General features: G+C 25.2%; 1 protein-coding gene across 1 annotated transcript in view; it reads left to right on the top strand.

Moving 5' to 3' along the window:
* The first annotated feature begins 4,958 nt into the window (after window positions 1-4,958).
* LOC136979121 (uncharacterized) overlaps window positions 4,959-26,848 on the top strand; it is a 190,057-nt gene continuing 168,167 nt past the window's right edge. Inside the window, 2 exon segments of the mRNA XM_067275049.1 lie at window positions 4,959-5,220; window positions 8,979-9,917. Coding sequence (XP_067131150.1) covers window positions 9,731-9,917 — 187 coding nt within the window. The 5' untranslated portion in view covers window positions 4,959-5,220; window positions 8,979-9,730.

The following is a 26,848-nucleotide window of genomic DNA, read 5'->3' as shown; positions in this document are numbered from 1 at the left end:
CATTTCTTTTAGATTTTAGATTATTATTAGTTTTATTTTATTTACTTTAATTTTTTAAATAATTTTTATATATGTAGGTGATACCATAGCCCGTGGCTTATTAAAATAGTGTTGTATCTTTATTGAAGAGAACGATTTATTTTACTAACTTAGTTTAAATCATTTTACATTTTGCATCCGTAAATATAACGTAAGAAACATTGTTGGCTTTTATAAATTCGAATAAATAAACTAACGATAATTATAATGGAAGGATGATCTTAATTTATTAAACTAATTCTAAAATATTATAAGAGGGTCCCTGCAGATCTAGTTAAAAGATATTTTTAAGAATATTATTCATTAAGTATCATTATAGGAAAATAAGATAAAGTTTTAGATATTTGATAAGAGATACCAATTATAATTTGTTCAATAGACTAATTTGATTCTAGAATAACTCCTCTTCCATCAGGCATCTGGATAGCATCACATATTCCAGCGAGTAGTCCCCATGTCACTCTTGAGCATAAACTCCGATATCAGAATTTATTAATTTTATTTATTGTTTAGGTTTAAGTTTTCCAGAACATGGAAATAAATTATGGCGACTTGGGTTCACATAGGCTATGTTATTAATGGAATATTGATCACAGATTTCAGATGTGCCACCTAAGAAATTCAGGTCTCTTTTTAGAATTTGTTTTAATTAAGAATATGTTTACGGATCTGCCGATATTTTTAGCGTTAATTAGAATATGCATACATTATAATTTATTTTCATTATTCAGATATTAAAATATAATATAAGCTTACAAATCCATAAGAAACGAGAATATTTAGTTGTATTCAAAGTTTTGTTCGAATTTTTTTTTTTATTTTAATAAGACAAATATTAATGGAAAGACAAATTTTGTGAAGTTAAAACATGTTACTTCACAAAATTTGTCTTTCCATTTACATATTACTCCATAACATTTAACTTTTAATACTAATACGTATAAGATTATATTACTTTAAACTAATAAAATATTGATCATATATAAAATTTATATATATTTATGAATTTTTATTTTTATTTTTTAAATACAAAATATTCAAATACTGTATTTAGAACCACTCTCCAGAATTATAAGAATTTAACAAATACCTTAATAAATCAAAATTTTAAAGACAACAATGTATTTAATAAAAAGAAAACCGTCAGATCCAGATATAGAAAATGAAAAATATCCATTAAATATTTAAAAATACATAATTATATGAGCTTGCTATATATAATACTTAAAAAACTAAATTTTTAAAACTATATATGGCAATTTGTATACCTTAAGCATTAGTATATAATAATAAAAATTAACAAATAACTTAACTTTCATAATGAAATAAACATTAAAGAATATGTTATCTTGCTAGGCATTGATATTCTTATTAAGCTATGAAATATAAGATCAACATATGAAACACGCACAAAATCTCAATGTAAAACAGACTTATACTATATTTTTTATAAATAAATTTAATGACTATTAGTATTTAATGTTAAAATCTATAACAATACATAAAATATTGTAAGATAAATGATATAAATCCAAAAGTAAAAAAACTGTATATTCTATTAATATTGTGTTATAAAATTAATAATTAATTAAGGCTAACAGTGAAATTTTATTTATTTAAATTTATATAAAGTGAATTCAGAATTATTGTTTTGTGTAAAATTTATTTTTAAGTAAGAATTTTTAAAGACAATATATTAATTACTCTCCAAAATAATGAAATTTATTAAGTGCTTTAACAAAAGATGGAGTATTTGCAAATATATAATATATAGCCTATATATATAATATTCGTTTTTCTTTAGAAACCATCCTTATAGAACGATCATATTGCAAAATTAATATAAAGTTAATAATTAGGTACTATATTATTTTATTTATGTCGAAATTGTAGTTTAAAATGTATCTAGGTAAGAATATAGCTATTAAAATTTTTATTATTTTAAATTAACAAATATAAATATATTTAAAAGATAATGTTACTTTTTTGTATCGCTATATGTCCAGAAATAATTATATTTCTTATCCCAAGATATTACGTTATGTGTCTTTCTATTTTCTAATATTAAAATTTTCTTTAGATATATCTATTAATTGCTTTATTTATTTTACATATTGATGTATTCTATTTGTTTTATTTATGTTGATTCTGATATTTACTTTTTATTTATATTAAAATGTCTTCAATATAACATATCGCAATATCATATCTATCATTAAGTTATACTTATTCAATATAAACAATTTTTTAATCTATAGTTTAACTGCAATTTCCAGTTATTTTAGAACCAATAGAGTCGCAGATTTAGTCATTTTAATTAAAAAATAATATAGAAAAATATTAACATGTATTTACTATAAGAAATTTTTATTTGATAAATAAAATACTAATTATTCAATGCATTATATTTCATTATAGAAACTATAGAAATATAATAGGCCTATAAGAAAAGAATTTAAGCTTTTAGATCTAAGTAAATTTTAAAAACTTAACGTAAATATTAGCACGAAACCTAATCTCTTTATTACAATAGACATAAATTTAACAAGTATTTACAATAGATAAACGTATTTTTAAAAATATTTTTCTTAGATAAACTCTATAATTTATTTTATAATTTAGTCTCATGAAAATAATGACTATAGAATTTTTGTTTAGATTGAAAGGCCTAATAAAGTAATTTTAAACCATGGTAAAGGTAAATGTGTATTTTAATGCAGACTATTTTCACTTTTGCTTACTGCATTCCAAAAATTTGGTTTAAAATTTGTTTTAGCCTAACACTTCCAGCTAAAAATTTGATAAAATTAATAGTTTATAAAACTGTAAGCATTAAAAGCAGTTTATTCAGATAATAAGTAAATTCGTTTGACTTTATATAACTCATTCATATCTTAATAAGTAGTTCAAGTTATAGCAGTTTATAATAATTTTTTTTATACTAAGTATGATAGATTACAATTAATAATCAATAAAATTTCAAATTTCTTTTAAACTATAAGTCTAGATCTATAATAAAAACAATATTAACCCATATTATATTTATTAAAATGATATTTTAATCGAAGAAAATTTTCTTATCTCTTCTGTTCTTTTGAATGCATTATTCAATGGAAATTTAGGATATATTTATAATTTAAAAGAGTAAATTAGAAGCTAATCTATAAATTTCTTAATATATACAGATTTATAGTAAAATATTAAAATTTATAAATTTAAATTTTTTTAACATAGCTGCATATATTTTGCAAATTTTCACACCAGACAACTTCAACCGATTATTTATTTAAAATAATTAAATATATAAAAAAAATATACATATATATTATGACTGCATTGATATAAATAAATCATTTGAACTTAATAATAAATTAAAACATTTAAATTAATTTACAAGCTACATTTAAAAATAAATATATGCTTTTATAGTTATAGTCTTTAATTTTATTCAAATTTTATGAAGTAGGCCTATAGGCCTGTTTTAATATTGGTTTATAAAATTCAAATAAAGTTTAATTTATTTAATTTTTGCAAGAATGCAATATATTATAGACCAGATAAGAAAAAAATTTAATAGATTAGCTTATTCATAGACCAATTACAATATATTATATTTTCCTAGTAGTTGTTTGTATAGAAACTTATATAATTTGCTTTTATTGACTGGTTTAAATGAACTATAAATTATTTTAAAATTTAAAAATATATTAATAATATTTCTCTATATTTTATTTCATGTAACATTGAAGATGGTCTATTTTAATATAATTAAATTTTTATTTATTTTATTCATATGTGACGTTCGATATACTTCATATGCTTTTTAATAGCATTAACAAATAATTCCAAAACATTAGATTATATATGACTACTTTATTAGTAAAATTTATCAACATCTAAACCTGCTCAGAGCTGCCTCATAACAAAATAGTTACAATAATTAGGTTATAACCCAAGACCATATTAAAATGTATATAATTATTTATTTTTTGAAAGATATTCATATATTTATTTATTTATTTATTTTATTTGTTTGCAGAAATTGGAAATGATCTAACAAATAAAATCTAAAATTTATATTAAAGTTTTGGATATGTAGTAGCTCAATAAATAAAAATACGTGATATTTCAATAGGAATGTAATAATACTTTCATAAAAAAATTAAAAGGATTATCTTTATTCTGCTCATTTTTTGTATAAGGATGCAATTAAATGTAAAAAAGATATGTTCATAAATATAATAGAATAATAGCTCTCGATAAAATAGTTGTTGCTCGATAATAATAGAGCAAATCAAGTATGAAAAGAGCAAGTTTTTTAGTAGCCTAAAAAGTGCAGCGTACGCTCCTGTTGTGATTTTTTCGGGAACAGGTTTCATTGTTGTCAATCAATAGCAACAATGAAATATATTTTTTACAACTCACCGAGGGTGAAAAAAACATTTCATCCCCTTACCCAGGGTTGCTTTTTTCACCGCTCTGTCTATCTTCATTTGGGAGCTACGATTGGTTCCCCGTTTCCCAAAGGATCCATCCGCATCCAACACACTACTCTAGTTGCTTGGGTGGCGATGCACGAGCTAGTTCTTGCCCCCGCCCTTCGGGTGAGCTACGTCATTAGCCACTCTACCTAGGAGTAACACCCCAACACGTGGGGTGAGGCAACCAATCAGAACCGAGATATACGCAGTGACGTGACGTCTCTTTCCCCCATATACGGACAGCGGCAAGATAACACTCACTTTCCCCACCCTTGCCGTATTCTGGGGACGGGTTAAATCGAAGAGAAGCTCCAACAATATCAGAGAACGGTTGAGACTACGAAGCATCGTTCGGCGGATCGTTCAATATAGCAACAAACACGGTAAGTGTACGAAAAGAACCTTGTCTGAAAAGAATTGCATGTTTTTCACGTTAGGGAAAAAGGGCAAAAACGAAACATGTCGAGAGACTGGGTTAGGAAACCGAAAGCGTGTAGATTGCGCCCTCTAGTTGCAGAAGCGGGAGATGTTCCTTCCCGCCGTGCATGTCGGTGTGCGGTGCTGATGTGCTGTATGCACAGTATGTAGTGAGCGGCTATCAGTCCTTCAGTCAGTCAGTCGGGAGATGTTGCTGAGTCAGCCAGCGGCGCCAGCGATACGGGAGACAGGTGTGGACCTATCGTCGTTCGGAGGACAACTAGTATGTTACTTTGCCTTAGTTATCACTGAATAGTATTAGTTAGAGTGGTGCAATATGTCGAGCTGTTGTGGTGTTATGTGTTGGCTGTTTTGTGTGCTGCTCAAGCAGGCCGTGCTGGCCATCGAAGAGTAAAGCGTGCACCGATGAAAGCGTAAGTTCCTGCGTCAATAGCAGGTCGCTTCTCCGGCACTTTTACTTGTCCGTTCGAACTTTTTCTGATCATGCTCATCCTTTACGCTTTATTTCCCATATCTTTATTTATCAGCGAGAATAAGAAAGGATTTATTTGTTTATTTTTAAAATATACATTTCTCTTAAAATGATTTTTTTTAATCATCTTCACTAAACTATACGCATGAGTAATTTCCATTTTTTGTTGTTATCATTTTTTAATATTTACCTTAAAAATTTAATTGTAATATAAGAATTTTATTTTTTATTAATAAGTTCCAATCATGTAGGCTGTTTTATATAGTTCGGATAAATGATACAAGAGAACTTCAGGAGTTTTTCACTGTGCATTTTTATTTGTAAAATAAAATTAGAGAAGTTATTTTCATTAACTCTCGGCTTAAATTTATTTAATATTAGGCTATACGGAATTGTTTAATTAGATTCGAATAGGAAAAGATTCCATAGTGGAATTACTTGGCAGCTGCTGCGAGAAAAAATTTTAGAGTTAATTCAAAAGAGGAAAATCATTATACTCATTACACAAATCAATTTATAAAGTCTTATTATAGAACATGTTTGGAGTTATAGAAAAATCATCACCATAGCAACCATGACAACCGGTGATAACTTTGTTGTGATATTTTTATTTCTTTGCAATATTTTAATGGATCGAGTCGTTGACCTATTCTTGAAACCGTCCCTTACTAAACCATCTAACCAATAATAATAGTTTTAACATTAAATTTTATATCAGTCCGTTTACATTTATGAATATATTTTATTTACATAAGACACAAGAACAAAATACACTTCAAGTGTTTCGTAGAATAGTATGCATCCAGTGTAACTTTTTCTCATTATCTTTTTAAACGCAGCAATATAATTTAGTTTTACTGTTATATGGTTGTTAGATATCTCTTTATTTTCAATTATCCACCTACCAAATAACACATGTCATATTTTAAAACAATTTTTAAGTATTATTCTCTCATGTATGTAATTCTAATAGAAGTAAAATGTAATATTAAAAATATATTTATTGCGTATTTAAATAACATATTGCAATTAACGACTAAATGGGCCTATGGAAACTAATTAGTCGAAGTATTTCGATTTTATATTTATCTAGAAAGTAAATAAAGTAATAATACAATTCATAAATATCAAAATAATTAAATCCAATAATTACAATGTTTTAACAATTTATAATGATTTTTATATATAACTGGCATAGTGATTTTTGATTTAATGAAAGGCTGTATTAATCATACATCTATCAAACCATACATATGTATTTTAAAAAGAAACCCATGTGTTTATCTAGAAGTATATTTATGTGGCGTATTCCTTTTATAAATGGGTAATGCAAACATACTTATTTCTAGTTTGATTGTTTGTTGAAATCAGGTGAGCAAATTATGTAGCATGTATGATTAAATATAATATAAATAAAAACAAATTCTCTACATAACTGTTTAGTCTGCAGTTTATTAAATAAAGAAATAAAATTCCAACAAAAATATGAAAAAACCTATTAATAATTGATAATTTTAAATATAATTTAAACAGAAATAAGGAAATAAAAATGATTTTTTAATAAAATTATTCTCAGGCAAGCTTAATAAATAGCATAGAAAATTTTTATTTTATTTCAGAATCGATTTCAAATTTTGAAAATGTTTTTGAAAAAAAAATATATATATATTAGTCTGCTTTAAAAATTATTTCAAACATTGAATTCTAATTGAAATTATTAATACAGGCTTAAATTGAATAGGTATTATTTTAAAAGATACAGAATTGTAAATCAGATTAAAAATTTACACTTTGAAATTTATTTATTATAATTGCTAATATGTTTAGTAGCTTTCATGTCAATCATTTATTAAAGCAAGTCAATCATAAATCTATTCTTATTCAATTAATAATTAACTGAAAAAGTTTTTAACAATAAAATTTCGTATTAAATTATGATAATGATAAGTAAAGATCATGCTTAATTACATTATCTTAAATATATATTTTTGAGTTAAAAAATAAATTTTATAGAAAAATAGTTTTATTTTAGTTATGGAATTACTCCACTTCAGCTCGGACATTTTCATCCAAAATATTTTTTACTAATTATTTAATCACTAAGTTATATATATTATGCCTCTGTAAGTAAAACGTATGAAATACAATTTTAATATTTTACTTAAAATAATCGATAATTTCCATTGTTAAAATTAGGTTATTTTTACAGACATGTTAGCAAAATTATTTATAATAATTAAACAAAATGAATAAAATTAATAATTAATCATATTCATAATGTTAACAGTTATTAAAAATTGAATTTTTCAAGAAATATTTATATAAATTTGTTTTTATTGTGAAAAATAGATATTCAGATTTTCAATGGTCTTGAATAATAATAGTATGTTTCATGTCTATCTTTCATATAAAATCCATTAAGATACAAATAAAAATAGCCCATTACTTGTAGATTAAAATAACTATGTTTTTAAAATGTAATTCATTTTATTATACAGTATATATATATATATATATATAAATATAATCATACAGTATAAATATTGTTAATTGCTCAGAAGATTGCTTCTCTATTATAAAAATTTATATTTATAGTTAAGATAAATGGATAATTATGTATGATTTAATTAGTTCACATAAATTAATTTGTTTAGTTTTAAAGATATTCAAATCAACAGTATTTCATAATTTTCGAATTTATAAAATTGTAACAGAATTTTATTTAATTATATTTTGGAGAAATGTTATTAGATTGCAATATCTAATTGATAAGATATAATATATTTTATCAATAAAACATTTATAGGTTTATATATTATCCTCTGACAGCAATTGACTGTATAATATGTATTTAGTATAGTCGAAGTCGAGTTAGAAATAAATTTTTCGAAAATTAATAACAAATGGGATATTAATTATAAGGTAGGCAATAAATTAAAGCAAGTAGATTAAATATCATATTGAATTTGTTCACTATTGAAATATGGTTTAGTATCAGAATAATTCTATATTTCCTTTTCCTTATTTAAATATTCCTAGATTTTGAATTATTTAATTTGTTGGTGAATTCTAAACTAATATTTTCTAAAGTATTTTTCTGACCCAGAGGATAATTCGAACTGAAAGGTAATTAAGTGAGAATGAACTTACTTGTCTTGAAATACTATCAAATCAGAATTATTATTATTTTTAATGTTAACCTAAATAATTTATTTACGATTGCAATTGCTTAAAATGCAATTCGTTTCTATTTTTCGATGATATTTTTCAATAAACAAGCCATGTAAGTTCAACTCTACTCTTATCCATAAAACTTAGTATTTTTCATTTAAGTTTTAGATTGAAGTGTGTCAAAAATTCCATTCGATTCATTCTACGTATAGCGTCATCCTATATTTAATTAATATTTAATGTTTTAAATATAAAAGTATGCATAGTTTACAAAAAAATTCTGTTAATTTATTTTAATTTATTTCATTTTTAAAAATAGTAGTGCATAACTAGACACACTTATATTTTTATTGGTAAGGAATAATATCTTTTTTAAGGCAAACTGGTACACTCATCAGACCACCACACCATCGTCTGGGGCATGTATCCGAATATTTGTACCTGTATGTCATCATCATTCCAAGAGTAGCCACCAGGCCACTTCTTAAAGAAACAGACATTACTACCAGTCCAGCTTACAGTAGACTTTTAATTTCTTCAACTGAAATGGGCTTACCTTCTAATCAACCTGATTGCTTATGGGTCGTGACTGTGATTTATGCAACTGGCTTTTTCTGCTGATAATGCAGCCATACCCACCATATAAAAATGGATGGTTCTACAAAGTACAGTCAGTATTTAGTTGATGGTCATTTAGTCCGTGATTGCCCTTCCCACTACCTGTGATATTGTTTTGGTGGGTATGGTGCCTAAATAGGATCAGATGTCAGCGCAGAGGATCTGCGCAGCATCAGTCTTCTAGTCTGTGATGCTGTGATGCCTCATATAAAAAACTTCTATTTTTGCAAAGATCCGGACTTCTAAGAGAAGAAAGAAGTATTTTTAATAAAGTTACGCCAACTTCGTTGAAGAGTGAAGATTTGAAAGTGTGTGTGGTCAGCGCCACTCACAGTACTAGATGTATTTAAAACCAATCACCGGATCGCTGCAACCAACAAAGTTTGAAAGGACAAAAAACTAAAATTGTGTACAGCCTTTCCAGAAGTCCGAGTTGTGCTTGTATTGTTGCTCAAGTGCCTGACTTTGGCTTCCGAACTGTATCAATTCTACTTATTACTGTGCACCTTCCATGGAGCAGCAAGTCCGAGAATATTTGAACCACTGCCTTGTACCCGTGACTTCAGAAGCCGCTGCATCAGTTTCCGGTCCGGGACCAGGCCCTGGTCCTGGGCCAGGACATGGTGGACCTCCACCTCCACCAGGCCCTGCTGGATGCATGGGTAATCGTATACTCTCTCGGAATGCAAACGGAACAAGTAAGTTTTTGGGTGTTTTTGATTTTACCTACACTTTCGCTAATATATTTAAATTCATTTTGTATAAACTATAGATTATTAATATATTAGAAACCAGTAGATAACACATTACTCGAAAGAGACTAATAATCAGTTATGTACTTGAAAATTTTATCAAAAAAGTGACTAACACCAAGTTCAAATTTCTTTCATACTTTCATTTCCGTTTATAGCATTTGTTTAGAAAACAGAAACTAAAATGATTCAATAACTAAATTTTCAAAAAATACAAAATTTTTCAAATTTAAATTTTAACTAAAACTTATTTATATATATTTAATATTGTCTGCGTATTCAATTGCAATAAAACTTCAATTTTTATAGCTATATTTAAAACACGTGGAAAAACCTAATTATTCAGATTTTAAGGGATAGAATTTTCATTGTACACAATGTTTATTAATCTATATTTTTAAAAAGATATTCAATTTTGAAATGAAACTCGTTGAACATTAAAAACTATTTATTTTAAAAGACTTTTTTTATAAGCTGGATTGTTTATAAAATCCTGTCAATACTTGCTTATATGTAAGCGAAATTGTTTTATTCTTGAAACATGAAGCTTTCTTCTTTGCAATTATCATAGCTTTTAAACTTTTTATGTTTCTTCTGAAAATTTTGTCTATTATCATTGGAATTATTCTTGATAAACATTAATTGCAAATAGGCTTATTTTATGTAAAAACAAGTAAAAGTAGATTTTAAAAAATCCCTGTTTTTATTTCAGACTTAGTTCCTTTACTGACAAAAATAAATCCCCGAAAGACTAATTTAATTAGACATATTTTTTAAAATTTATATGAATATAAAAATATGTATTTATGTAAAAATCTTGTTATGGAACAAAAAAAAAATGATTTTTCTTTGAATGAAAAAATATGGCTGATTCATTAATTAATTCATTTGTAAAATAATGAATAGACAAAAAATGTTGTCTTGAACTATATTTAATGTGAACTTCATCCTATTTTTATTTATATTTTTCTTGCTTAGAATGAAACAAAAATATCGGTATTCACTATTGATACAATGTTTATTTAAATATTATGAAATATTTAAATGCTTTAATTTTGACTAATTTCCTTAAAATTGCTTAGTTATTATCATAATTTCATAAGATACATAATTTACATCTTTCATTTTAAATTTGACTTTTTTTTTTTAGTAAGATATATTTAATTCTTAACTTCCTGATTTGTGATTGAAAATGAGATATTTGATTCAGCTGATATATATTATAATCTATTAGTAACATCAATTATAGTAATTTGAGGTTTTTTACAAATTCTTTAAGATAGAAATAAATGTTGTAAAACATGCTATCATTAGATTTTTTCAACATTTTTTTTTCTAATATAAATTTAAGCCTATATTAAAATATTTAGAACTATGATAACGATGTGGATTTGGAAGGCCTTTTAAAAAACGTGTTTTTAATAGTAATTTAGTTTAATCGTTAATCATTCAGATAATGTCTAAATAGATCAATAGATCAATGAGAAGGCAATCTTCTTTTTAATATTTTAATAAACGAAGCTTATATAAATGTAAAATAAATTTTCGACACAAATATTGCCCTTCGGTTCTAGGTTTATACTTGTTTTAGTGTGAAACATTAACATTTTGAAATTTATTCTCAAGTTTTTTTTTTTTTGTTTTTATGCAGTATTTTGAGTTAATTTTAATGCTGAATTTTTCCGGAATTTGTTAGAGTAAAAAATATATTTGATTCCTCATTGCTTTATTCATAAGCTCAGATTATTGCAAAATTTGGAGTTTTGAAATAATATTTATTATCATAATATTCATATAAAAACATGCCATTTCGTCGATGATTTATAACTTATGATTATAAATATATATATACATAATTGTAAGTTTTATGGATAGTAAATTGCATACCTATTCATCTCCTGTTGAGAAATACCACATTTAATATGCGTGTTACTTATCCACTAAATAAAAAAATATATTATTTATTATTTTAAATACGAATAGCTAAATTCCGTCTTGCCATTCATATATTTCGTGTTTCTGTTCAGAGTTTGACTAAATTCTAATAGATTATTCTAATTTTAAGATAATCGCAAAGTCAAATGACAAATGAAAAGGCCTACGAGTAAGAAAGAAACTCAAACAGGTCGCGAATCTTTATTTAAATAAGTCTGATTTAAAAAAATAAGCAAATAATAAACAAATAAGATGATAAATTAAGATATATAAAACAGATCTAAGTAGTTCGATTAATCTTTTTCGTTTAGTTAACTTGTCGTATTTGTTATTTGAAAGATAAATTGAAAATTTGATCAATCTTTCCTAAAACGTTTAAAGTATTCGAGCATATAAACAACTGACGTCAATGATTTGATCTAAATAACATTCTCTATTTGGGTATTGTTAATGAAAGAAAGACTTGTATTTGCAATTATCTTGTAAGTCTTTGCTGTTATTAATTGAAATTTTCAATAAAATCTTAGTATGTTGTTATATTCTAGTGTTTTAATGAAATATTACAATGGTTCAAAAAATATTTTTCATTAATATATACTAATTTATTTTAAAAAATTTTCTATAACATGCTTATATTAATGTTAAACGTTTTAGGAAAATAATAGGCCTAATATTTATAATCAGAATTTATGTTTTATTGTCTAACATAGAATTTATAAAGATCTTAGATTTAATGTGTTCAAAAATAAACTCAATGAAATAAGAATTGTTTATTTGTAAATGCAATTAATTTTAAATGAGCTGAACATATGTGATTTGTCCAAATTGAGGAGGAAAATCATATAATTCGATCTTTTTTCTTAATTGGATAAATTCAAAATAGATTAGTATATAACTTATTTTTTTTCAATTCAGATATAGTAGAATGTATCACTTCTATATTTCTAATTAATTAAATATATCTTGCTCTTTATTTCAGAATTTTTAAATGAATTTATAAGTAATTATTTTAATTAAATTTAAAAATTTATTTAAATAATTTAAAGGTTTAATAGTAATTATTGTACTAAAATACAACCCCAGTAATTAGTCAATAAAAGAGATAAGATTATAGATAATATACACATTGATAAAATATGGAAAAAGCTTTAACCTTTTATTTAATCTAAAGACTTTTTTTGTAATATGTCTAACAGAAAGATTAGGCCTATATCTATATTTAGATATTTTTTAAATTACCGAGACTATACTAATGCCTGAATCTAAGATACCTCCATGAAAATTTACAGTATATAAAAGAAAATGCATTTATATTTTTCTTTCTGATGTTCGGTTTCAGATCAAAAGTCTTACGATATTCATAAAAAGGACACAATTGAAATTAAATATAACTATAAAACAAGTTGCATTCATACTTTTTAAATTTATTAAATTATCATAACAAGTTACACATAAAATCATTTCTTTTCGTTTATAAGAAAAAAAAACCCCTCTATAAATATGCTTAGAAAAATTCAAAACGGGTTGAAAAATAACAAAAACTGATTTTGTTCAGTGTGAATTACTTTTATCTTTAATGGTTTTTCTTATGCTTTATCGAAAATCCTAAAAATTAAATGTTAGATTAAGAATATGGTTGAAATAGATACAAAATTTGCCTATTTATGAAATGAAGTAACTTCTATGTAGCAAGATACTAAATTACAAGTTGAAGACAGGCAAATAGATAAAAAAAAAAAAAAAAGTCTTAAAATTTGAAATAAGAGCATTAATATTTTAATAAATATTTAAAATTTTCTTAAATATTTATTAAAATATCTTATGATTATCTTAAAATTTCTTATCAAATATTTTAATAAACATTTAAGATTTTTGGTAACGATTAACAATTTGTAGTTCTATGCGTCTCCGTTATACCTTTTCTGTATACAATGTTCAGCTTTTTCATTTATTATAGTTGCCTGTACAGGGATATCAATATAATTTTTCGTAAAGACCTTCAGACACATAACCATGAAAATTATTCTGAAACAGGTCTGGTTAACTTAACTAGAAAAACTGGTTACCACAAACATATTGCCAGATATATTCATGTATTGTCTTTTATACACTGCTGTAATTTAAATACTATATATATATATTTTATTAATAATTAATTTCTGAGTTTTTTTAAAAATAGAAGACTTTATATTTATTATAAATCTATCTATTTATCTATCTATAAATATATATACATACACTATCTGTGATGTTTCAAATTCTAAAGCTTTAGATTATTAAAATCGAAAAGATAAAATAAAATTAAGATAAACTTAAAAAAATTTCCTTTCAAAATTTATTATTTATTACAAAAAATATTTGTGGCTGTATTTGCTGTTTCGTTGAATTTAGATTTCAGAATTAAAGTTTTACACCACATATACACACATATAATATATATATATATATATACATACATATACATATATAAATTTATATATATATAAATATAAAGGTGTTGTTAACTACCGAACGTTCATACCTGTTTCTTCATCTTATGTAAAAACCTGTTTCGTTTCTTTGTGCAGGTCCTTCAACTATTCCACCCAACTTCCCTTTTTTATACATAATTCTGTCTACATTACAAGTAGGCCTTAAACTGATGAATTCGTGCATTCTCCCGCCCATATAGAAAAAGTCTATGCATAAGACTATTCAAAAAACGTTACAAAGATTTTTATATAAATTAATCAATTTTATATACTACAATAATTATTATTTAATGTATAAACAAAAATAAGTTGATTTACTTTTTATACATAAATATAATTCTTCATGTATATTGATAATCTTGTGTAATCTAAATCGATACTTCAATACATTATTCCTAAAGTGATGTAATTATATTTTCCATTTACAGTTTATACATTTATACACGGTCTAATAAGTAAGTTAAATATTACACCTTACACCATATTATTGTAATTTCAGATTTTAAATATTAAGTTAAATATTTTCTCCTTGTTTCATACTTCAATATTTGTAAGTTGAATTTACGGAAAATATTTCATTCAAAACGATTATATATTTATAATTACAGTACAGCCAGCTTTCTGTCTCGACTGGTAGTCCTACATGTCTAAGTAATTTTATAATTTATGAATTATTTAATATTTTCAAAATATTAGATAATTAAAAAATCGCATGAATAACAAACCTATGCGTAATATAAAAATATCATAATCTATTTTTAAAAATTAAGTTATAATAAAATTAATTTTTATAATAAAGGAAAAACTTTTTCTTTATTATAAAAATGACGTACAGTATTTTCAACAATAAGTATATTTCTTGAAAAATTAAATAACCTCGAGAAATTTTTTAAACAAATATTTTTTTTCCTCCAATAAATAATTCATTTATTTTAAATATTTAATTATTCAGCAACGTGTTCAATATTGTTTAAGCAACTCCACGCAATGGAAATTGGTCTGTCATATAAAATATACGACAGACCTATCTGAAATTTAGAAGTAGGAAATATTCTATATATTTTCGTATCTAATCATATCGTTGCAAATATCTAAATATATTTGAAAATTTTCAGTATTAATATAAAGTATTTTTATTATTTTAGCTATGTCTTTAAGAATTAGGTTAAATATTTAATGTTCCCATAAAGTAATGAGCTTATTAAAGGGGTTTATGTACTTCACATAAAGACCTATGTGAAATATATATATATATAATTTCAGTGTAAAAATATAAACTTCTGATAGAAAATTTTATGATATTTTTATTCCTTTTTAGTCTACATTCAAAATTTTCAACAAAAATAATAGTTTTATAAATTAGAAATCCAATTTAAATATTGATTAATTAATCATTTGATTTGTAAATTTTTTATATCAATTTTAATTTATAACTTTTAAGGCCTGGAAAATATTTTTAAGTTATCATCAAAGTGTACAAACTTCACTGTGAAAACAGTTTTTTTTTAACAATAAAAAGCTTTTTATTGTTTAAAAATCGAGTAAAGTATTGTAGAATAAGTTATATAAGGAACAATTTCACTCACAAATTGATATTTCTGAGATGAAATTTTCGTTACAATTTCAAGAAATCAACTGAAAAAATAACGAAATAATTTTCTATTTAAACATAAGTCGAAACGTTATACTTTTTACTCTTTACCTCTACCTAAATTATAATTGTTTAAATAAATATAAAAAAAAAACTTTATAGGATCATTTGCACATTTTTATCTTAAAAATATTATAGGCTATCTGACAAAAATTATAGATTAATGATCCACTAAATTTATGATCCTCCGATTGACTTTATAATTTGTAATTTTAATATTCTAAAAGCGTTTTGTGCTAGTTTAACTGTGTTCTATTGTGTTAAAAATCGGTTTGCATATTGCATTTAACCATCTCTGTTCTACATTATCGAGCCATTAAACTTATCTATTTGAACTTTTTCATTTTTTTCTTTATGTAACTAGCTTAAAAACTAGTATTTTAATTTAGTTTGATTAATAGACAAATTAATTCACATATTTAGAATTTAATATCTAAAATTTAAAAAAAAATCGTAAATAATTATATATGACATCAATCTCTAAATGTATAATTTGTACCAAACGAATTTCTCAATTGGTCCTTTTCGATATTCAGAAGTGCGATGTCGTCAAATTTACAAAGTGTGCAATACAGGAAGTAGTAACGTAAAATGTTGATTGTGGCGGGAAGGCATTTTGGCAATTAGAAGAGGCCCTATTCTGGGGAATTGTTGCCGGAAGTTTCCTGCTACGATTACTGACTTCTCGTTAGTTTGAGAGATGGTTGATTCCCCTATCCTAATGCGGCCTTCATTTTTTTTTTAAATTTTATATTTAACTCTTTTAGATACTACTTTTCAACTTCGAGATGTTAACGATGAATTTAAATCATTAGAGGATTTGACCTATGTAAGAAATCGTGATTCGATATTCATGCATTTACAAACACTGGAATATCATTATTTACCGATTTTTTTTTTTTTTTTTTAAACATTGTCTTTCTCTTTCTGTGGTGTGTCAACATTGATTTGTAATTGTTTTGATGGAACATTTACATTTATATCAATTTCGCCACCGATTTAGAATTGTATAGTAAAATAATTAGCTACATTGATCGGTTTATTTGTTAAGATTCAAACGTTTTTCCTTTTATTCGTTTCAATTGTTACAATTTAGTTCAATATACTTATTTTTAGCTTAAATTTTTTTTCATGTTGAACTCTGAGATGATGATTTTATAATTTTTATAAACAAAATTAAGTTTAAAGATTTCAAAATTATATATAAAAACGGCTAACTTAAACCTTCTGGTGTCGTCCTTATTAGAATAAATCGCAATATTTAAAGACATTTATTGATTTTATTACATGAGAATAAGAAAATAGACTAAATCTAGGCTAATTTAAACTTCCGTATATAGTATATACAGGCATTGATTAATAGAAATAGAAAAGTTCACAGTTTCAAGGCGACATAAATAATACTTAGATAAAGTATTTCCCTGAAGAATTATAAAAGCCTATAGGCCCGTAATTACAGAGGCAGGTGATATATATTTTCAAACTCCCAGTTCACGTTTATTATAATTGGTGAATATGTCAAAATGTCTTTTTGAACTACACGAGAAACAGATTTGACATACTAACTGATCGATAGAATTTGATCCTTAAAAAATACAGCTTATATAGTAATTGTAAACATACCAGTTATAATAACTTGCATAGGTCTATCTTGCAAGATAAATAAATACTTTGTATTGATATGAGTCTATGCTCGCCGCTTCGAATTATTTCGCCTGAAGCAAAATTATAAATCCCATTGACAAAAGAGTAGACTACTGTGAATATCATAGGAAGGGATTTTTTTACAAGGTGGAATGGGAACCAGACAATTGTTCGTGGCTAGACAGCCTCTTGGTTGTGTTTGAAGGGTTAGTTAGATCTTAGCGAGAAGACAGGTCAAAATGGTACGCTCCAGACAATGTTTGGAAAAGCGCTATTCTGCCTTTACACCTCTGCTGGGACATCTGTTCCTTAACCCTTTCACTCCGACCGGAAGGGAGGGGGAAAGCACTTTCGTTGGGCGTACTATAAGCGGAAGACTCCATTGTGTCTGCGAGGGATGGTTGTTTATTGACCACTTCTTTGTCATGTGTTAGAAGTGGTTGCTGTGTCAGCAATATATAATCATAGATTTCTATTTGTTTTTTCACTTTAAAATTGAAAGAATGAAAAATACTGCTATTGATAACTTCTTATTTTAAACAAATTCTACTAATAAAAAATAAACTAAATCTATAAAAATGTTTAAAAATAGTTCATCATTATTATTATTATTTTAATAAAATTGGTTTATTAGTTTAAATGTCAAGAATTTATTGATATTTTTGTAATTATCTTTTTATTGAAAATACAACATTAAAAAATACAAAAGTCTATCAAGTAGTCCCTAAATTTCTAAATTTCATCGTAAGCAATGAAAAATTAAACTATTTTAAATGAAATACTTTCTAACATAAAAGTTATATATTTTTTAATCTAAGTGTTAATCTATATATGTATAAACAGTCTTAATTTTAAAAAGAATTTCACTTTTTTCTGTCTCTGAAGTGGTGTTTAATAAATAAAAGTGGCTGTAGTTTATTATGTTACTGCAAAAGATTTGCTAAGTATAGAGAGACCACTTGACTCGAAATTAGTGCCGATTACTGAGCTTTTTGACAACGTTACCAATCGATTCTGTCCTAATTGAAATACGCTAGTATTCATTGATCATTTTCGAAGAGTGTCATCTTCTGCAGAAAGCAAGTCTTCTCCCTCTAGTTGTTATCTTTACTTTGAAGTTGGTGGTTGCTCCCATCGATGTCTAGACAGTCTAGTTCAGTTGATAACTTCTATTATCTTATTTTGAGCACTTCAGCGATTGTTATATGAAAGTATAGAAAAATTGGATCGTTGATTAAGATATTGAACTATCGTCACTTGACCTTAAAGAAATTTCAAATCAGAAACTTCTTACTGGAAGAAAATCTTAAGAGATGTTTGTAAGCAATTTAGCGTATTGCTATTTAACGAACGTACTCTAGATTAAATTTCAATTTATCTGAATAGTAACTTTAAAAAATAAATAAATGAGCCAGAACTGTTAACTAATACAATCTTATTTCCATTTATAACGTTACAATTATTATTAATTGTAAGAATGATTGAATTGCAATTAAAATAATAATAACCAAATCAAAACTTTGCAGTTTTTTTAGCAAGAAAAAACTATTTCTGCAATAAATAACCATGTTTTCGGACATTCAAAATAGTTTTCAAAAGTTCTCTAATCCTATGTTGTTTATGCTTAATTAACTTAAAATGAAATTGAAAGCTCTGTAGTTTTCAATGACTTTTATTTGGAAAATAAATTAACTTATAATATACTTTATATCTTAAGTAACAATTACATTGCAAAATTGAAACAAAATGTAGAAAGACAAAGAAATTCTCTTATATAATATATATTTTACTTGGAAAATATTTATTTAATGAATGATTTTTTTTTTAAATCTATAAATTATATTTCAATATGATAGACTTATATTATTGTTGTTTTAATATATATTATTTGAAATTGCTAAACTTACTTCATTATCTCTGTTTTTATTTTATGCTGAAGATTAGAAACGAAACTTTCAATTATAAATTTGATTTTGGATTTGGAAAACAATAGATTAGCTTGTATATAAAACGACCACAGACAGACACACACATACGTACGTACACATATACACTACTATTTTAATGATAAAATTATAATATAATTATGAATTAGATGGTAACTTTTTGTAGAATTTACTTCAAAGTTTTTATTGAAATAGCTCTGTTTATATAAATGTTTAAATTTAAAATTCAGTTTTTGCAACATAAATTTTACATAACATTAAACTAAAAGTGTTCATAGGCTATACGTTAATACGTTAAAACATGTTGATTTAAAATACATGTTTTTCTTCATTAAAAATATAGATTTATTGATACTTTATTTTTATCTCTTAAGTTAAACATTTTAAAAAATTATTTAAAATATTTTTCTTTGATAGTCTTTTTTATATTTCATATTCAAAAGATATATCTTTTGATTAAATAAATAATTTTTGTCTTCGATTGTTGTATAAAAAATTATTGTAATTTCTGTCGTGAAATTCAATAATTTGTTTGCCATATATTAACTGTTTTTATCGAATTTAATGAAAATAAATTTACTTTTTTTTCATAATCTGTCTATATGTATACAGTACAGTACAGTACAGTTCAGTACCATGTTGTCTTTATAAATATATATTTTATATTTATAATCATACTGAATTAGTTTTTTATTAGAATGTTAACTATTTATTTTTAATATTTGAATATTCAATTTTTAAAATAAAGACTTAAAGTAAAAACCATAAAAATTACAAAGTTTTATATAATTTTATAAAAATTTTTAAATATTTCAATTACTAATTCGAGATAAAACATTTGTTTACCAAAAAATACATTTAATTCCGATGTTATATTTAAAAGTACAGGCGGTTTTATAAAACTAATTATAATTTTTAAAAAATTATTGTGTTAGAATTCATTAAGCATTAGATATATTTTAATAAAATTACAGTTATGTGTTATAATGTACACAATTTACTTATTTATTTATAATATTATAGCGATATAGTTAAGACAATAATTGACAATCATTTTACTTTTAGTCACATTCGTCTATATTTTTTAAAATATAATTTATGAATTTGATTTTGAAACATTTTGACTTGAAACTTTGTTTTTCGAACAATAAACCTTTGTATTGTATTGTCTAAATCATTTTTTGTAACATTAAAAGTCTTATGTTTCATTTATGATTTTGTCAATAAAAATGATTAATTATTCTATTATCTACATGGCCTTATCCTTCGATTATATTAGTTGTTTCTCAAAACGTTATACATTTTGAGAAACAACTGATATAATTGAAGGATATATAACTTAATACAGAATATATAACTTAACTATGTGTTTTTATTATTTGAAGAAAGGAGAAAAAAAGGAAACAAATGCAAAATTATGTAAAACTAACACATAACATTATAACAAATATTTTTATTATGAGTAGGTAATTTAATTTTGGGAGACGAAGTATTTAATATGTTCTAAACGAATTTAAGATTCTATAAACGTAAATAAAATTAAATTTGTCATAAAAATCATCTTGTCTTTTGATTATTATATTTTTCTATTCTACCAATAGAACTTACCTATCAATTTGGCTGTTAATCAGAGTGGTTTTAAATGTTTTAAACAGAATTTTAAACGAGGTTGTCTTAATATTAAGACTTACATTTCAAATAGTAATTTAATAACGATTTAATGAAAACTAAAATGAAACAACCTTTCTGATTGTGGTGTGATGAGTTCTGATTAATAGCCAGATTGGTAGAAGAAAAATAGTAAATTTGAAATTAAAACCTATATTAACTATACCCTTTAAATATTTTCTTGTATTCATAAAGTTTTTATAACAGGAAAAATATGATCAAGAAAACTATATTTGTTGCAAATATTATCAATTTTAATAGAAGAAAAAAATATTATTGTTATTATCGTGAAATGAAAGGTTATTTATGAGTTTTTAAAGTTGACAACAATATCTTTTTTTTTTTAATTAATAATTTAATGGTGTCTATGAGGTTGCTCTTTACTGTATACAATATTATATAGATTCGTTCAAAATAGCCAAAAACCTTTAGAACAGGTGGGGAATTCTCTTTTAATTCTCGATAAACTTAATATTTTAATTTAAATATATTTATGTAATCCCATTATAAAATTAGAAATTCTTTATTAAAATAATAATAGAAATCTGTTAAATTAAATTTTTAATTTTTGTAACGCGATACATATTTTTCCAAATTAATTCATTTGATATATTTAATTGGATTTTTTTTTAATATTATAAATAAATTTATGTACACGATTTTCTAGATTTAGAAAGAGATAAAGGGCATTTTTATGATAATAAATTTGAAAATTTCCACTTTATTTTCATATTCGAGGTTGTCTTAATATTAAGACTTACATTTCAAATAGTAATTTATTAACGATTTAATGAAAACTGAAATGAAACAACTTTTTAAGAAGAATAAAACAAAAATATTAGATTTAAAAAAAATAGTTGATTAAACATTTCAAATTAAATTTCTTTGAAGAAATTAATTCATAAAAATTGTCGAATTATGTAGCATACAAATTTATGATCTTAAAAAATCTCCATGTTATTCCGTAATGTAGCATAAATGTTATATACTCATACTATACTTAACTAATTGATTACATGAAAAATTTATGTTAATTTACATAAAATTAATGCGTAACTAACTTTAAATACTTGACATTATCACATTTACTATAGTAATAGTTACGTGGTTGTATTATAGTTATTATTCCTTATGTTCTTATCTACATAGTGAATTTAATTGTTTATTTAAAATTTTACTAATTTTAACGTCTGAAAGTAATTGAGAATTAATATTTATCTGAAAGTGTATTAATAATTAAATTACATAAAACGGAAATAATACTAAATAATTTTAAAATATTTATTTTAATTCATTATTAAAATATTAAATATTAGATTAAATAATTATAGTATTCACATAAATAGTTCTATTTAAAAGTGATTAGTAATTAAGCTCTTGCGTTTAATTAACAGTCATTCATTACTTTACAGTTAATTGCAAAAATTTAAACTGAATTGAACTCAAATGTTCATTTGACTTTATTATTCTATTTCTGACCTTTTTCTACCGCGAATTTCTATTTTTAGTTCTTCTATTGGAACCACAAGCTGTTTTTCTATTAGTTCCATTCTTAGGAAATATGAGATGAAGGTTTAACTTTACAGTGGAGTACTTTATTTTTTTTGTTTCTTTGCGTAACTTTTTCATGTACTTCTCTTAAATTTAAATATTTTGCATATATATTATTTATTCGAATAAAAAATATATGTTATTTTTTCAACTTATAAGTATTTTATTTCAGAAAGTTTGCAATCTTTTAGAGAAATTTCGTTATAAATTTTCATTGCGCAACTAAGTTTATTGCCGGCTGTTTATTTATGTTCTAAGAAATTCTTTGCTCTCTTGCTATAAAAAGCTTAGTCGATTTTTTTTAATTCAAGAAACTTTTCATTTTATAGAAAATGCTGTCTCGATGCCAAATTTAGAATATGAGTATTTTTTTAAAATTATTATTATTAATTTATGACAGTATTTTAAAAATTTATAAATCTTTCATAATACCATTCATACATTAGTGTAAGAGATAAATGGATAGTGCAAAATAAAAAATTGAATTAAGCAAAATCAATGATGATCAGTTTGGAAGAGTTAGAAATGCGTCATAATTTGACTTCTTTATTTCATTGCTGATTTTCATGCCGGAGTAAAAAAAAAAAAAAAAAAAAAAAATAGCAGGAACGTGCATAAATGCCACGCTGCATGCAGATTTTATAATAACTTCTTCCTCGGCAAGCGTTAATGAGAAGAATAGGCGTCGTCAATTGGTTGCCTCTTCACTTTCTCTCTCAACCTTTCTCTTTAGAAGCGCATATTCTATGCTTATGTGGGTTACATAAAAGAGAAATCGATGACTCAAATTTTCTCTTCGCTAATGTGTTGACCTGTCCGCCCGTTTTTTCCTCTTTGTTCTACTCTGATTGAGATTCCTTAACGTAGAAATTTGTGACGATGGGCGGGGTTCATTTTCAGTAATCGACGTCCATGGGAAAACAAACAAATGTGCTCTATCTACCCAATGTGTTTGAATGTTGAATGAGCTACTTAGTCCTAACACTACTATCTTCGTCCAACTTGTTGGATCTATTAACCAATTTGAACATGTCAATTGCTTTTTCTTTCTTTCTTTTTTTTTTCAGTGATTATGAATCATTTACACGAACCTTCATTACACCGTCACTCGGATCCCTTATTACTCCAATTACTGCAATTATCATTTCTTCATTTTTCTAAGATTAAATTGCATCGTTACTTTTATAAACACTCAGCTACTCATTAAACATTAAAAAAAAAATTTAAATATATTTTCTCTAAAAAGAAATTCACATTTTTAATTTAAAAATTAGCTTTAATTAAGAGCAGATTAAATGTTTTACATTAAAAATAATAAAAGAAAGTTTGAAGAATATATATAGGGTTTGTTAGGCTGTTGCATAGTCAGTACCAGAACTTATACATATTAAACGAGGCTGTCCAGTTCTATTCGTTTTCCAGACAGTTTTTTCTATCTTTTTTTTTTTCTCTCCTGACGTGCACGTTAGACGGCTGGCCAAATAGCCCGTATTTTTAGCTTGTATTCTCCGGGGCTGGGATCAAAGGGTTGAATGCCGGGGGGCTCGCTATGATAGACGCCCGTCGGCCGACCGTTTCGAGTTAAACCTTGAGAATCGCAGCCACCCTCTCGTCTCGGACCTGCAGAGGGGGAAGTATTACCGGATTTCTAATGTATGGGTATTGACGGTGTACAACCTCTTTAAAAACTTGATAGCGACGTTAGCGATAGACTTAGATGATAAAATTGTAAATTTGTTTATATATAAAAAATCGATTATGTGCATTTATGTGTTCGACCGCACTACAGGATATTGTAGACCATATTCCTCTTTATATAATATATATGTGTGTATATATGTGTAGGTACTGTACATATATATATATATTTTTTTTTTGCATCTTACATAATACTTTATAAGTAAATTTGTTAGATGGTCATAAGATCCTTCAACATAATTACTGCAATTATCGTTTCTTCGTTATTTCGTCGAATGTAAATTGCATCATCTTATTACGAGGTCTGGATATTGTCGCGTAAAAGTTTCTTTCTACTCCGTTCGAGCGAACTGCTTTTGTTTTCGATGATAAAGTGTTCTGAAAATGTGTAATACGCCACAGGTTCTGCAAGCGTATAATGTCCATATTTCTTTTAATTCACAAATAATAATCGACTTGTCGACCTATATTTTCGAGCTGTGTTATCCTCGTTTATATCTTGTAGACTTTGATTTTCTAGGTAAAAGCTTTTAATCGGTAATTTACGAGACGTATATTTAAGCTTACAAGTTTAAATGATTTGGAATATTTTTAAAAGAAGAAGCGTTGTTGTCAATTCGACATTCTTATTGCTTAAAAGTACTTCTCGAATTGATTTGTTAATTAATCAATCTACTCTTCAAGACATCAATTAAAAGATAATCTGTGTGTCATTTCCCAGGAAATGATGCGATTATTATTGCAATTATAGCCTACAATGTGTTTACTATGTGCTCGCATTCTGGCGGCTCCTATCTAATTCCAAACAGAAAGAGGTCACTGTGTGCGTGATCTCAAAAAGAGGGAAGGTGCCGGGAAAAACGCTCAACGCATTTACTCCTTTGTTTTGTCCTTGCTTTGTAACGGACTTGTCATAGCAGGAAGTATTCGCTAATTAGTTGATGTTAGATATTACGAGACCGGATATGTGAGCGAAGTGCACCGTCATAGACATCATCTATTGTGCCATGGAATATTCACAAAGTAGTTTAGTTTTATTTATATGTTTTCTAAAAAACTTTTATTAATTAATATGATTCGCGTTTTACCAATATTTAAATACGAAAATTTTAAAAATTAAATGAAATTAATTACTAGTCCAAATTAAAGTTCATTAAGTTCTCAAAAAGTTGATTCGCGCTGAAAGGTTTGTTTTGAAAGTGCTGTAAGAGGTTGATTTGTAAACGGGTCACTCAATATTTTGCTACCGTGGACGGACAAACGGACGGTTAGTTTTTTTTTTTTTTTAATATATTGATTTTACACAGACGGACTGTTTCTCTCTGTTTTTCTTTTTTCGTCGGATATCGACTGTTGTCTGGACTAACCGAAAGCGTTCTTTGGTCCGCGGAATTTTCTCAGCCACTCTACCCCTACATTGTTTTTATTTCTTTCTATTGCATACATCTACCTGTGTTTGTCCTCTAATAAAAACACAGTTACTAGCACGAATGTAGAATCATAAATACTTTCGTTCAGGTAGCTGTATTTATTTATATAGAGTAGCGAATCTTTTTAATAGTTAAAATATTTGACTGACTAAATTGAAAACATATCAATTCGAAATCGATTCTTGAAATACTTTTGATTCAATTTTTTAAAACTTTACAGATTATATTATTTTGGAATTAGCTAGTCTAAGTTAGTTTTCGAATAGATTGTCATTGAAAGTTTTATTGTTGTAGAATACGATCTGCAGGTTGTGACGGTAAAAGAATATTTGTGTCGTATTAAGGTGCAAAAGTTTAATGATTTTAAAATCAATAACAACAGCTTCAATGATTATGATGAAAAATTAAAAAGTTCGTATAATGTAGGCCCATTAGTTGTTTGTTATTCAAGTAACGTTCACTTGTTGAAAAGCTTTCTACTAAAAAATAATAAATAAAGATGTATATAATTAATAATAATTTTTTTTTCGAATAAACTTGAAGTCTTATTCCACTTACAAAAAGTAATTTCATTTATAAAATTGATATATGAGTCTATATTAAATATTATAACTATGTAAAGTTATATTGTACATTTAACTCCTGTCTTCGTAATTAAATTAATTATTTAAAATATTTCTAATAAATATTCTATAAAAATTTCAATCAATATTATTGATTCATTTTTAATTTAAGCATTAATTTTGTAATCTTAAACAGAATAGTAATTTAAAACCGAAAAAAAAACTATTCTAAGTATTAAGATAGTTATATGACATTACAGTAATTAAATAATTAAAAATATTCTTAATGAACTACTCATAGAATATTTATTCTGACTTTG

Source organism: Centruroides vittatus, unplaced genomic scaffold (assembly GCF_030686945.1).
Source record: "Centruroides vittatus isolate TY-2023 unplaced genomic scaffold, ASM3068694v2 contig_1154, whole genome shotgun sequence".
Taxonomy (NCBI): Eukaryota; Metazoa; Arthropoda; class Arachnida; order Scorpiones; family Buthidae; genus Centruroides; species Centruroides vittatus.
Note: the sequence above shows the minus strand (reverse complement) of the source record. Positions and strands in the feature narration are given on the sequence as shown.